The 14612-nt window shown below is 42.4% G+C and overlaps 1 protein-coding gene across 4 annotated transcripts in view; it reads left to right on the top strand.

Annotated features, from left to right (window-relative positions):
• The window catches only part of STAU2 (staufen double-stranded RNA binding protein 2), a 271721-nt gene that overhangs the window by 198339 nt on the left and 58770 nt on the right, over window positions 1-14612 (top strand). For 2 of the 4 annotated variants that reach the window (XM_066578583.1, XM_066578582.1), the window contains one exon: window positions 4424-4537. The exons of the other annotated variants lie outside the window; for them this stretch is intronic. In XM_066578583.1, the coding sequence (XP_066434680.1) occupies window positions 4424-4537 (114 nt within the window). The remainder of the gene's footprint in view (window positions 1-4423; window positions 4538-14612) is intronic. 4 annotated transcript variants of the gene reach the window in all.

The following is a 14612-nucleotide window of genomic DNA, read 5'->3' as shown; positions in this document are numbered from 1 at the left end:
TTAACGGATTCCTTTGACAGGTGCCAGACAGCGGACGTACTCTGTGCATAGAGTATGTCATAAATCTGTATTATGTCCATTGTTCTACTCCGTTATAGAAGCAGAACATTGGAAATAACGGAAGTTGGATTGCTGACTTGATGAACAGTAATAGCACCCAATGGATCCCATTGAGTATAATTGAGGTTTTTGTTAGTGCCCTTTAGTCAATATCCTGGTTAGAAAGTCTTCTAACACTAGCTATCACTACACTAGGATTCCCGTCTGGGGGTTCCTTCGCGGTGGAACAGCATTGTGACGGAAGCCCTGAACAGAAATGAACAGAACTGCTCCCTGTCATTAGTGCAACAGACACCACTTTGATACCCGTTTGTTAAGGTTTCTGTCCATTTCTATTATATTTGAAGAATAGAATAAAATAGTCAACTAATCTATATTCTAGCCCAAATATAACAGAAATGAACAGAATCCTTGTCAAACAGACTACAAAGTGGCGGTCGTTTCACTAATGTTGGTAAATGGTTCCATTCGAGGGTTCGACACAGTATTGTTTTCGGCACCCGTGACTGAACCCCCCCCCCCAGACGGAATCCCACAGCATAGTGAAAGATGCCATGATAAGCGCTCCCTAAGTATTTATATAAACAGGACCTCATGTAGAAACTGATGTATAGCATGGTTGGGCATTCGTCTTTAGAACAGAGCCTTAGGGCTCATGCCAACGGCCGGGTCAAATTCCCCCAAAGACCCTATACTCACCTCTCTGGCTCTACTGCGAGTGTCTCATCCAGCACGCATGCATAGTGCAGCACATGACACCCCAACGCTGGGCGGTGACGCTGATTCAGCGAAAGTGTCATGGGACGGACAGCTTCTATTGACTGCAATGGAGGCAGTCAGTGCGTTTTTCCACGCAGAATAGAACATGCTGCGATTCTCACCCAAGAGCGGAAAATGGCAGTTGATTTCCACTCGTGGGTAGGAGAGTATCATTTAAAATTGCATGTCTATGAATGGACATTGCTGCGGAATTCGCAGTGGGTGTCTGGCCGCGATTTCCACAACGATATCTGGCCGCGATTTCCACAACGATAATCCGTCCGTGGGCATTCGGCCGTATCCATTTCAATTGTCATAAAGAACATTTAGCACTACAGTTTTGGTTATGAACCCGTTATGTGATGAGACTAGGTGGATACTGATTAGTTTGAGTAATAGTATAAACAGTATTTACTCAATGTATATAACAATCTTGTTCCTTGTAATGATCACTAGTAGAGATGAGCGAACGTACTCGTTTAGGGCGTTTTTACACTTGAGCACCGCTTTTTCCGAGTAACCGACTACTCGGACGAAAAGATTCAGGGGGCGGCGTGGTGGAGCGGGGGGTAGCAGTGGGGAACAGGGAGGAGCTCTCTCTCCCCCTCCACTCCCCTCTGCAACCCCCCGAACCCCCCGCTCACCCCCGGCGCCCCCCGAATCTTTTCACCCGAGTAGTCGGTTACTCAGAAAAAGCGGTGCTCGAGTGCAAAAATGCCCTAAACTAGTACGTTCGCTCATCTCTAATCACTAGGTTTAACATACTTTGGATATCTGCCAGGAGTGTTCATCGGTAGCCTCGGGATAGAGCCCTGTCAGGAGACCTGTCTGTTCAGGCAATCTGGGCGGGTAGAAGCTGATGAGACACCGCCCTCTTGACTCCCAGCCCTGTTCTTGATGGATTTTCGAAGTATGTTTTGGGGGGGGGGGGGTTTGACACACCGCAGTGTTTCAGAACAGTGCAGACGCCTCTACTCTGCTCATGTTGCCCATTGTTCGGGGACCATGAACCTGGTGACCACTTCTCTTTAGGTTCTGTTTTCCACTTTCTGTTGCGGTTTCCATTAAGCTTTTCAGTATATTTGACAGTAACAAAAGTGACGTCAAAGAGTCGACAAAGCGTCAGCAATACGGACATCATAATGACTCCTTTAAAGCCAATAATTTTTATCCAAATCCATTTGAACAGTCGGATAGTTGCTTTCTCCACCCTCAGATTATCCGGTCTTAAGACGACTCTTCCCAGACTAAAGTCTTCTAGACATTGATGCAGCTGTATGTTATGGGAACCTGCAGCTGATTTTACGTATGGACCATGCTGCAAGCACTTACTTGGCCGTTATGTCTATTCATGCCACTCTATGGAGTGTTACACATCGCAACGTGACTCATTGTGTCCAAAGGAATGTCTTATGGAACAGCAGAACTTGGTGTCATCAAAAATTTTTATTGGAAGTACAGATGTTTAGACAAGGCTTGAGATGATGAAAATCGTGAACAATTACACTTCCTTCTGATTGCTTGTGCAGAATAGAGCGATACATGCAATCAGCTTGATTGTGTTCCTTGTGGATTTAATCATCGTCGTTAATGCTTTTATAGGGTAACTCTGGCCAAAAGAAGATGTCCATGTGTTCTGTAAAAGAATTCCATGAGTCAGTTTCTTACCAGCAGCAGTCTGACTCGGGCTTTAGTGACACATTCTGTTCTTGAGACACTGAGAAGAAATCTGTGCATGGTGGCATCTGACCAGAAGCGGACAGGAAGTACCCTACTAGTATACATAATGGGTGGAACATGGTAAGACTGGCGTTTCAAAGGCCAGTCTTAATATGGGGCCTACCGGCACAGGATGCGCCTAATGTATGAGCAGGCGCATTCCCCTTCATACTTTCGGCATATCTCAGACCATTTGTGCCCATTGATGAAAATCTATGCTAGTTGGGAGTCGATTTCTTGTATAATTTACCCCAGTTTTCGTCATAAATTATACCTGTGTCTGATTGGGGCTCCCGTTGGACTCCAGTTTTGGCTTCACACATTCCCCCCCAATGTTCAGAACTGTACAGACAATCAGGTGAGGGATGCTGTTGTGAAAAGTTATGTTTCCACTGGAGTAGTTCCTTAAGTAGTTTTATGTTGCAACCATACATTTTTCTGGAAATCTAGATAAGCAGTCCGATATTTTTTGAAATTATGGCTAACATCTATAATTAATGGGGTATAAATAAGTAAAAGACGGCAGGGAATGTTATCATTGATATATCAGTAGTGTCTGACACCTTTTAAGTTGGACTCCTGATACCACATGGCTTTGTACTATACAGATCACACTGATCTCTTGAGGAACCAGTCCTTGAAGATGTGTCAAACAGAGAGAGAGACTTGAATGTTTATGGGGGAAGCATAGATATGCGGGAAAGGACAACCCTAAGGAATTTGAGGGTACATTACAAAATATGACCTGCTCTTCCATCCTTTTATCTATCTGCATCCAGCCTTCCCCGGTACATACAGCTGCACATGTATATTCATGATGCTCTGTTATCTGGGCATGGACAGATGAAAGAGAAGCAATACAGAGAGGAGGGTCAAGTCTGATGGGACGCAGCCGGTGGAAGTGGTGGTTTTCATTGATAATTCACAAGTGTTCATGTTCTGAGTATTAATGTTCTATTTGTTCATTGTCTTTAGTTTCAAGTAGAAGAGATGGTCTGATTTCAGGCTCGGTAAAAATATTATTTTTTAGAAAATGGTTAGTTTTGAGAAAAACTCTTTAATACCCATAAACACGAAAGCTCTACGGCACACTATATGACTTTAGATACCAAAAATAAGGATTAGGATTTCAAATTAATACAGAAAATATTCACATGATTTACAAAAATTCATCATTTTCTCCTTTTGTGGATTGCAATTTTTTTTAAGAGGATCTTTCCATGTGTGAAACTGGTAGCCATCATGGCCTCCCAAAGTTTCTGTAACTCCCATCTATTGTCATGGAGAGCGAGATGCATGCATAGCCTGCTCTCCACCCGTTCCAGGGCTGACTTTGTTCTGTTTTTTGGACGTTTCATGGGCAAGAGTTCCCAAAGAATGTCCCGTTGAGCTGTTAGAACACCACGGTGGGCTGTTCTTGCAGAGAGACACCCATTTCTTTTTCTCTGCGGAAGAAGAGCCCATTGAGAGTAAAGGTTCTCGACATGAAGAAATCTACAAAGCTCTAGAGAAGGGTCTTCATTTTTGTGAATCTGGAGAGTTATCATGAGCGCCATGTCTTCATGAAATGGTAGCCGAAATTTTGTCCCCTCGTTAGTGTTCCTAATTTTCCGCTTACATTTTGGGACTAGGTTGTAAGCGAGTAAAATTTTAAATTCTAATACGTATAATCAGTGGCATCTGTAAAGAAAAGCAAACTTTCTACCTTCAGAAACTCTAAACCCAACTCCTACTTAGAATCGCATCTTGAGAATCCATTAATTTGTACAGTGACTCTTACATTTTCATTTTTTTTTCTTTCTAGGTTATTTTCTCTAGATTGTCTTCTATGCATTTTCATAATTTTGATTCATTTTTTTTTTTTACATCTTTTTATGCGCTAAAGGTAAATTACAGTGATCGACAGAGTGGGAATGAGTTCTTGACATGCTTGACTCTTTCGCCGCTGCAGATGACATTCCATGGCATTGGCAACTCTGTGGAAACCAGCCATGATCAGGTACCACATTATATGTTATTAACCAAAGAATGAATGATGCACCTAGAAGTGACCTTCTTGGAAAGAGATGAAAGTTCACCTTTTTCCAAGAGGCAAGGCATTTACCCTGCCTCCAAAATTATACTTACTTGGTACCTGGCATTCCGAAGATTCATGGGGTCTTCGCACAGACGGCTCCTTCATAGCCAAGAAAGTTATTTCCTGTACAAGTCTTCAGAGTCTTTGCTGGTGATCTCAACAGGCAACTGTGCAGGCAGGGAACGAGGAGCCACCGGTGTGAGAACCCCGATGGATCTCTGGAACTGCTCTGACCAAGTAAGGGTACCTTTTGGGTGTGGTGGGTTCCTTCTCTGGGAAAAAGCTGCATCAGCTTTTTTTGGAGGGTCACTTTTTTTTTCTCTGTTGCACATTCTGTAATTGGTTTAGTGTGATTTTGTTATGTTTTAAATAAATTACCTTTTTCTTGCTTTTTTATGGCTCAATAAAAAGACTTAAAGATGCGGTAGAACTTTTAGAATTAATTTAAAGCCTGCACTTCATGTATAAATATCCAATCAATTGTAGCCATAGATGCAGTAATATAGAGTATACTCACGTAAGGTAAGTATGTGACCCTGTTCATATTCGCGTCAGGCTTCCTCTCCTAATGGAATGATGTCTGTTTTGATGGATCTGTTTTTGCTGTCAAGAAGCAACCGAAATCTGAAGGCACAGAGGCCGAGCCTGAGGCCTATCGTCACGCCATAGAAATGTATAATGGAAAACTCATTGGTTTCTTTGGGGCTAACATGTATGTCAAACAGGCCTGTGGAGTCGGTAAGCCAAACTTCTGGCTCCAGGCCTGACTCCGTCATAAATGGCTCATTTATTGTAGTAACAACAAATTCACTCTAGGCAAATGGTGATATCGAGGTTAAAAGCAGTGTAAATTTTTTTTTTTACTAATTAAGACCAAATAATGAGACCTTTTTCATTTTAGAATGTGTTTATTTTCGTATTGTAGTTTTGTTTGTTTTTAATTGTATTGTTTGTTCCTGACAATTGTGCAGACCTGCTTTATGGCAGCATATAGAGTCATATAGGTGTCATGCACACAATGAACAGGAGCTTATTGACTTCTGAGAAGACTATTTGAGGCATGATCTGTGACTTGTGCAGGGAGGGGGAGGAGGTGAACCGTGATTACCACCTAATTAAGAATGGTGGATCCCATGTTATCCATATACGCGTTTACCTTTCATTTCTTTCGACTGAAACTGCACTCAAAAACATGACTCCACAATTCCAAGCCCAAGGGCTCTTTTACACGCAACGATCATCGCTCAAAATTCGTTCAAAGGAGCAAAGGTGAGCGATAATCGTTACATGTAAATGCGAATCCATCGTACACAATTTGTTCACTGGTCGTTTATTGCTGAATTTCAGCTTGCATAAAAATAGTCGTTCGTTCGCTTGTCGTTACGTTTACACGGCATTCGTTCAGTCTTTCCAACGACTTGAGGGGAAGGGTTGGTAAACACCGATGACTCATGCGGCAGAAACAATGGCTTTTTCTGCGCACTGATTAAAAACCTCCTGGCCAGAGATTCTTCGCACAAACACACGTCCACCAGAGCAAAACAACAATATACACATGTTTACATAGCCAAGGAGGGAAATGGTGAGGACTGCAAACTGTTATCTTTACGTGTAAACGCTCAAGATGTTAAAGCCAAAATGGCGTTCGTTCAGATGACTTTCGTTGCGGCTTTACTCTACAACTCTTGTGTCAAATGGGCCATTTGGCAAAATTCTGTACTATGAAGCTTTTTTTTTCTGTACTGGAAACCATAACCATTTTATTACTTGCCGTTGTGGTTGGTAATTTAAGAAATAGGTGGAATTAAGAACTTTCTTTCACATTATGTCATCGTATTTATGTAACTTATTTCCGGGACCTTTCTGTACTGCGTTGCTTGCAGTAAAAATAACATTGTGGAAAGCTCTGTGAATGGCGAGTGTTCTAGATTGCATAATGTTTTCTTTTTCCTTCATCTCATTAAGTTGGATTCTGCTCCATTGTGCTTGATTTGAGAAGCGTTAAATGAGTTGTTTACATTCCACATTCTACACACCCGGGGATCCTATTCAGCTGCTTTATCCCTTGTTGCAATGATGAATTTCATATACTGCACAGGATGGAATGAGCGGCCGATCACATAAATGTCATATATATATATATATATAGGGATTTCAAATTGCCAGTCCTCCATGAAGGCGCTCCTACACGGAGGGATTATCATTCAAAAAAATCTCTGGATCATTCACATTTGAACAATATCATTCATTTTAAACACTGCCAACAATTAAGTGATGAAGATAATTTGTTTGTTTATCGTTAATCAATTATTTCATGCAAGCATGGAAATCATTGTTGGCTCGTTCGCTAATCGTGCGGTTTAACCCTTTGCAATCCAATTTTGGATTCAGGGTTTCCTAGGGGGCTTTCTCTTTCTGCTGTTATACAATGGCGCCATCTGTTGGCTAGAGCCAGTACTGCAGTATGTGACCTGCTGGACAGGCCCCCGATAACAGAGCAGCCAGTAATCTACAGTAAGAATACCCTGCCGGACGTCTTCCGACATCAGAGCTGTACAGCCTTCAATCAGAATGTCTTTAGACATCAGACAGTGGATTGGAAAGGGTTAAACACTTTTTGTTTAGGCATTCTCATTCACTGGTACAGTGAACTTGAACAATCCTGTTAAACAATAAAAAAGAAATAAAAATTTCTTTGTTTAAACTGTCTGCCTGAGTAAACCGCAAATTATGACATTATTTGCTCATTCGTTAGGCAAAAAAAATCGTCGCTACGTGTATATGTACCCTAAGACCCCATTTACACTTAAAGATAATCACTCAAAACTTGCTCAAAGGATAGTTTGAGTGACCTTTTTAAGCGATCGTCTTTGCATATTTTATAGTAGCTACTATAGAATATGCAGCTGGAGCCGGACACAGCCGCGGCCACTAATGGAACAATACAGCTGTTTTACATAAGCAAACAGCTGTAGTGTTCTCCGCTCTGACTGCCAGTGTCCCCGCTGTGAATTCACAGAGAGAAACTAGCAGAGAGAATCTTATCAGCGCAGACGGCTGATAACAGCCTGCTCCGTTTATAACAGCTGATTGCTCAATTCTAGCAAACTAGAATTCAGCGATCAGCAACTCGTGCACAAAAAACTGCACGATGTCAGTGCATTTAGACAGAACGAGAATGGCTCAAAAGACAACTTTGAGCGATTTTCGAGCGATTCTCATTATGTCTAAATGGGCCATAAAACATGACATCATGTAGGATGACTTTACACACTTCTATGGTTCTTACAGATAAGCCGTTTTCAACTACTTTTTTATATAGTCTTAGGTTGAAAGTTTTTTAAGCATTAAAATGTAACCTAGGGTTGTAAAAGGTTAAACTTTTTGGGAAGCTTTGAAAAGTATATGGCTAGTATATATAGAGACCTGAATGACTGATTTGCCCAGTTACATAGCTCTACTTCCCTTTTTCCAAATCGCTTCATAAGTGCATAGTTTGTTGTCAGACAAGATGGCCCTCGATCCCTGAGGAAGCTGCAGTGTCTGGAAGAAATTTTACTTGATAAACGAGGGCAACTTCAAGACTCTAAAAATGGTTCCATATCTGTCCTTGGGTTATGTTTGTTATGGCTTCCCCACTCCATTGAAGTGTGAGTCTGAGCTGAAAAACTACCTACCTACAGGCAAGTGTTTCCCTTTATTGGAAGAAATCAGCCATGTTTTTCTAATCCCAGTAACACCTTTAACCCTTTCCAATCCACTGTCTGACGTCTAAAGACATTATGATTTGAGGCCGTTCAGCTCCAATGCTGGAAGACGTCCGTCAGGGTTCTCTTACTGTATATTGCCAGCCTCTCTGCTGTCGGAATCTATCCAACGTGTCACCTGATGCAGTACTGGCTTTAGCCAGCAGATAGCGCCGTTGTATAACGGCAGAAAAAGAGTAAGCCCCCTAGGAAAACCAGGATACAAATTGGATTGGAGAGGGTTAAGTATCCAAGTTCAAAGGATCACTGTAGGCTGTGACTTTGTGGAAAGATATACTGTAGATCTATACGAAGCAGTTGCCTGTTACGTTATGGCCAAGTGGTGAGAAATGGAAGTGGTGGAAGCACATTTAAAAAAAATAAAGTTTACCAAACGATAGCAATAGTTAAATAATTGGGCTCCATGGCTGGGCGCTGGTACTTGACCGTTACATAAAGCATCACCCAGAGTTCTAATATAGTACATCCAATATTTGCATACAACTCTACTACAATCCTCCTTAACATCAAGTAGCAGAAAGACCTCAGTCAAAACTCAGGCCTTACTTGACTTAGCCCAACACTGGTCTCACTTACAGTAATTGGACCTTTTACGCCCTGTATGGGCCCTGAACCAAGCAGGGATTAAACCTGCAAACTTCAGGTTGTGAGCAAGAGCTTAGGACTGCATTTCTGCTGCCTTGACACTGTGCACCACACAAAGCTCTCGCCCTGGAGACAGAGCCTTCTAATGCGTGCTCCATTTTCTGCCCCCTGCTGCTGCAGTCGCCTGGGTGCAAGGACTTCCACTCTGCGCTCCATGCACTTATAACTGCTACTCGCCTTCACCCAGCTGAGTCTTTGAACCAGGCGAAGTGGAGCCTAGCGTCTGCGACAGGACGGCTTGTAGCAGTGGCTGATCTGCTTCACTCCAAGGGGGAAGAGTTAGTTTAGCAGCACATCTCCACCCCACCCCACCCCTTTCCTCATTACATATACACTGAGCTTTATGGTCTGCAGACCTCTTACTAATTTTTTTTTTTGAATATCCCCTTTTTTTTATTGGTTCAGCTCATGAGGATAGTTGACATTTTTCCTTTAACGTGAGATGAATCAAAGAATTTTTCAAGTGATATTTAATCCTCGGTTTTTGTGCAGCCCTGTTACTTGAATTGGGTAGTAAAGCTGTCATTTATTGATGCTCCAGATAAGAGGCAGCCCGAGTATATTAAGATTATTCAGTCTGACATGATGGGCACTACGGCTTCACTTTCAAGTCAGCCAACAGTGTGGAAGAGTCCTGACATTTAGATGAAGTTTTCCCCATATTTTTGTAGTAGAAATGACGTTGTCCCTGCAGCATTTGGAAATAATTACAGCAAGTGCGGTTTTAATTTATAAAAAACATAGGAAATTTTTAAATCCTAAGTGGCAATGATTACCAGACATGATTTGTGTTAGTCGTGAAATCTTGTGTTCGACTGTGTGCATTATACACCTTTAGAAAATATTATAGAATCTGCACATCTTAAACTGTATAACAATGGACTGGTTTTCTATTATATTCTTAGATACTTGCACTAAAGTTAAGCCGGTGGGTGCTAATGCACTCCCTAACCAGCACCCCTGAAAAACTCATCTAGGTACCAAGGTGAAACTCGCTGTCTAGGCATGTTCTGTTCTCTCCTCCTCAGGCCGGTCTGACTCGAATGACTCTGATTCCACATGCGGGTTCCTGCAGCGAAATCCAACTGTGACCCTAGCCGGCAATCCCATGTACATTCTTTTCCTATACTGCGGATGACAGACTTCTAATGGTGTTGCATTCTGCCAAGGTGTCCATGGGTTTGACAGACTTGATAATACCGAGGGAGATCAGCGTTGCCATAAGGAAAGCTCAAGGCTGTATGGCACTTGCAGTAGCACTTCATTATTGGGCTACGCGTTTGGCTTCTTCATTAGGCCATTTGGTAAATGGCCTAACAAAAGAGACGATTCAGCTTCCCTACAGTGATACCCATCTTCTCCCTCTGTTCTTCCGATCAATAAAGAACACTACCTTCGAAAACGCGTTGCACTTTCCACTTCTGTTTCAGTATCCAATAAAATGAAGTTCAGGGTGTAGAAGTTGTAAGCATGGACTCTCTCCACAGCATTTGTGATCATTTCAAGGCACAACTGGGATTTCTGGGGGGTTCTTGGACATTGAATTCTCCCTTCCAAAACGTAAGTGACAAACCCATTCTTTTGGTACCGCTCTATATAAATTGTCTTACACTGTACCCCTGGAGCGCGGGAACTTTGTATCTTCTGATCAACTTATTTCAAAGCCCATTTCATGTCAAGTGTAAAGAGATGGTTCAAAATTTTTTGAAACCCAAATTGGAAATGTGTTTACTTTTTATTAGGTTTTATAAGTAGTACAAATTACAATAGCCAAAAACATTTCACCACATATTGAAGAAAGTCACGTGACAATCAGTATCACTTTCTTGTCTAGTCATAAATTCTCCATAATTATATCCAGCCAACTAGGACTAGTACATTGCAATGGACTACAGAGAGACTTGTAGGTGGAAGTAGGTTCTATTATGTCGCTCCCGTTATCGGCCCTTGTTGGTATGAAATATTCATAATCATGGAATATAAAAACCTGGGGTGTCAATGGTAGTAAAAAAAAATTTCGACCCTGTTTATTAGTAGTCTTACCTCTGTCCAATATCTTTGAGCTTTGGGACAGCTCCATAAGCTATGTGACATGTTTGTTTTTGCCTTGTTACATTTAGGGCAGGCCATCAGTCTGTTGGGAGCGTTAGGATGTGGTGGGATACCAAAAGCCTTATATATGATGGCTTTGCACATTGCTGTCCAGCCATCCATGATTTTCTGTTCAATTTCTGGATCATTGATTTCTTCCGACCATTTTTGGGAATTTTTTTGGTATTGATCTGTTAGTCTAGCTTTTGTTTTTCATCCATTTCACTCCAAAAACTTACTGTGTTTTGTCTATCCTTGGAATAAGTGTCTATTTTGAACTGTCAATCATGGAGTAGAACCTAAGCCATAACTTTTATTTCAAATATAGATAAAAACAGAACACACTAGCAGGCTACCGGTTATCACGGCAGCTTGGCATCCCTAACATTATTATATCTTTTTGCTCTGCACGGCTCCTGATGACTAATCTTAACATCTGATTAGAGAAATGCGTAGAGCCAGATGCTAATAGACATTTATGGACATTTTCAGCATACCAAGCCAGTTTGAGTCTGGCTGGTTGGGTAACAGTCTGCTCCGATTTATAGAGTTATATATAGAACCAGGGATATAGTGATACCCCATTGGGCTAGAATGGCCTGGTCGGTTCCTTTTTAGATCCTGCTTTTCACTAGTGTTATCTTTTTCTTCTTTGGAGGGTCCTTTGTTTTGCTTTGAAGGTCTTCTTATTGCACATTTGCTAATTTATTGGGCCGTGCAATAATTTTTAGGGATAGGTCCTTCCGTTTACTATCAGGTGTGGTGACTATGAGGTGGGTTGTGGACTCATATCTTCCCCCTCCACATTTATTCATCACAACCATGATGAACGTCCTTGCAATCCCTTTTTGAGAAAACGTACAGTTGACACCTTACTCTTTATGGTAGGAACAGTAGTGTTTTTAGGTTGAAAATATCTATATGTATCTTTTAGGGGACTCGTGTGGCGCAGAGTGTTAAGACAGCAGTATGCAGTCCTAGGCTCTCGCTCAAGACCTGAAGGTTGCAAGTTCAATCCCTGAATGGTTCAGGTAGCCGGCTCAAGGTTGACTCAGCCTTCCATCCTTCCGAGGTCGGTGAAATACTCATCCAGCTTGCTGGGGGGTAATAATTACCGGAAAGCGCTGGGTAATTTGGCGCTATACAAATAAAAAGTCCCTTTCCCCCTTTTTGGCTACTTGCTCTGCTTTTATCTTTATTTGAAATAAGTTATGTTCTAGGTTCTACTCTGAGATTGGCTTTGCCCTTTAATTTAGAACCTGTTTTGCCTTCTATAAGTTACACTTGAATCTATTTTGAACATAAGTTTTTGGGAAGAAAAATCTCGAAAGAATGAAGCTGTATGGCATACAGTACGGGCACCATCTTGAAAATTGTGACGACCAATCCAACCTTGAAGTTATTTGATCTACAACCTGTGCGTGGCCTGAACAACCTGTAATGTTTCTTGAGCGCCATGTCAGTTTGCACAAGTCCACTGAGCAGCATTTGGATTTGACACCTGTTGATAAAGTACACAACCATTTACAAAAATTGCCAGTTTGTCAGTGACCACTGTACTCCTCTGCAACATCTCCCACACAGAGAAAACTCTGCAAGACCTGTTTGATGTTTCTTAACATTTACAAGACGTTAATTCAGCAGGACATCCCCACTGGGGTTCTCAATGATAGCCGGCCGGCAGCTGTTACCATTCATTCTGTCCAGCGTGACAGGTTTGGGTAGGGACTCCTTTTTCTGAAATCCTGACAACAGGAGAATAAACAGTCCACTGATATCCTGCTGAATCTTGAGTTTATTTTAGTTAACTCCTCGATTATTTATTGATGATGAAGCTACCTCACCAACTAGATGGTTTTCTGAAACGACTTGTGTCCTACCAAAGTTCCTGGACTCTTTTATGATGCTTGGAAATTTTAATTTGTGAACCTTAATTGTCCAATGCTTTTGCCGTTCCTTTATTTGCCCATATGCATTAATAAAAAGTCAACCAAACCCACCAATTTCCGTGGGATCAGAAGAGTATGCTTAGTGGTAGGGATGTTCCTACTTGCTCCCAGCAACCGATATCTAGGAAAAGCAAAACCGGGGTTCCAACGTGGCTGAACCTTTGTTTCCATGGGTACCTAATAGGTACCGGGTCAGACAGGAGGCCGTTCACTCGAATCTGTGCTGATGGATTCACATACAGTGCCAGAGTCCAGTTCAGGAATCGCGGTCCCAGGCCCAGATGTGCCAGTAAGGCACACAGGAAGTCCCAGCTAACGCGATCAAAGGCCTTCTCGGCGTCCACTGAAAGGAGGTAGAATGGCTGCGGCAAGCGTTGGGCCTGACTCAACAGGAGGAGGGTCTTATTGGTATTATCCCTAGCCTCCCATCCTTTTATGAATCTCACTTTATCATTATGGATATGGGATGGAAGTGTGGGAGCCAGTCTGCCCGCTAACACTTTGGAAAATAACTTAACATCGAGATTAAGAAGTGAGATAGGGCGCTAACTGGAGCATACTCCAGCATCCTTGCCTGGTTTGGGAAGTACTGTGATGTGGGCCATAAGTGACTGAGGGGGAAAAGGGGCTGAGGGTGAGATTTGATTAAATGCCTCTTGTAGGATTGGGGTGAGAATTTCCCGAAATTGTTTGAAGAACCTGGGGGCTTTTCCAGGCCGGCGATGTCTTAATAGCTTTTTTAAATTTCTTCCGCTGTGAACTCAGAGTCCAAGGACTCCCTAATCTCTCTTGAGATACCCGGGAGGGCTGTTTTCTGTATATAGGCGTCTATTTTAGCTTTCTGACTGGCAGGGGTCAGCCAATTGGCCCTGTATATTATAGAGGTCATGATAGTAGGCCCTAAAAGCTTCTTTGATTCCCCTAGGATCGGGGATTCTTTTGGCCTGTGCCGTCCACTATGTGAGGAACATATGCGAAACTAGTGTTGTTACGGAGAAAGCGCGCAAGCGAATGTCCACATTTATTAGCATGGTCATAGGAATATCGTTTCACGCTATCCCTAAATCACAGGTATTTTAGGTCTAGGAGGTGTCTCAGTTCCTCCCCTGCATTCAGTAGCTCATTCTGCGTGGATGGGTCTCTTGACAGGTGGAATACTTTCTCCAAGTTTGCTATTTTGTCTAACAGAGACATTTGTTTGACCGCTTTTTCCTGTTTCAGACGTGCCCCATGTTTGATGATACCCCCCCTTAAGACACATATAAGTGCTTCCCATTGAACCGGTGTAGAGGTTGCGTCAGCAGAGTGGTCAGCGAGGAAATTCTCCATGGTGCTGCGTATATCTGCACAGCACAGTGGGTCTTTCAGGAGGTTGTTGTTCAACCTCCACGACCATGGTCTCTCTAGAGCACAGGGGACCGTTCGAGAGAGAAGGACTCATGCATGGTCTGACCAGAGTGCTGACCCAATAGATGCCTCTGGGTTCCAAGCCAGAGCATGATGGCTTGTGACTATAAGATCAATGCGACTATGGGATTGATGTGC

This window comes from Eleutherodactylus coqui, chromosome 9 (genome assembly GCF_035609145.1).
Source record: "Eleutherodactylus coqui strain aEleCoq1 chromosome 9, aEleCoq1.hap1, whole genome shotgun sequence".
Taxonomy (NCBI): Eukaryota; Metazoa; Chordata; class Amphibia; order Anura; family Eleutherodactylidae; genus Eleutherodactylus; species Eleutherodactylus coqui.
This window is presented reverse-complemented; position numbering and strand designations above follow the sequence as displayed.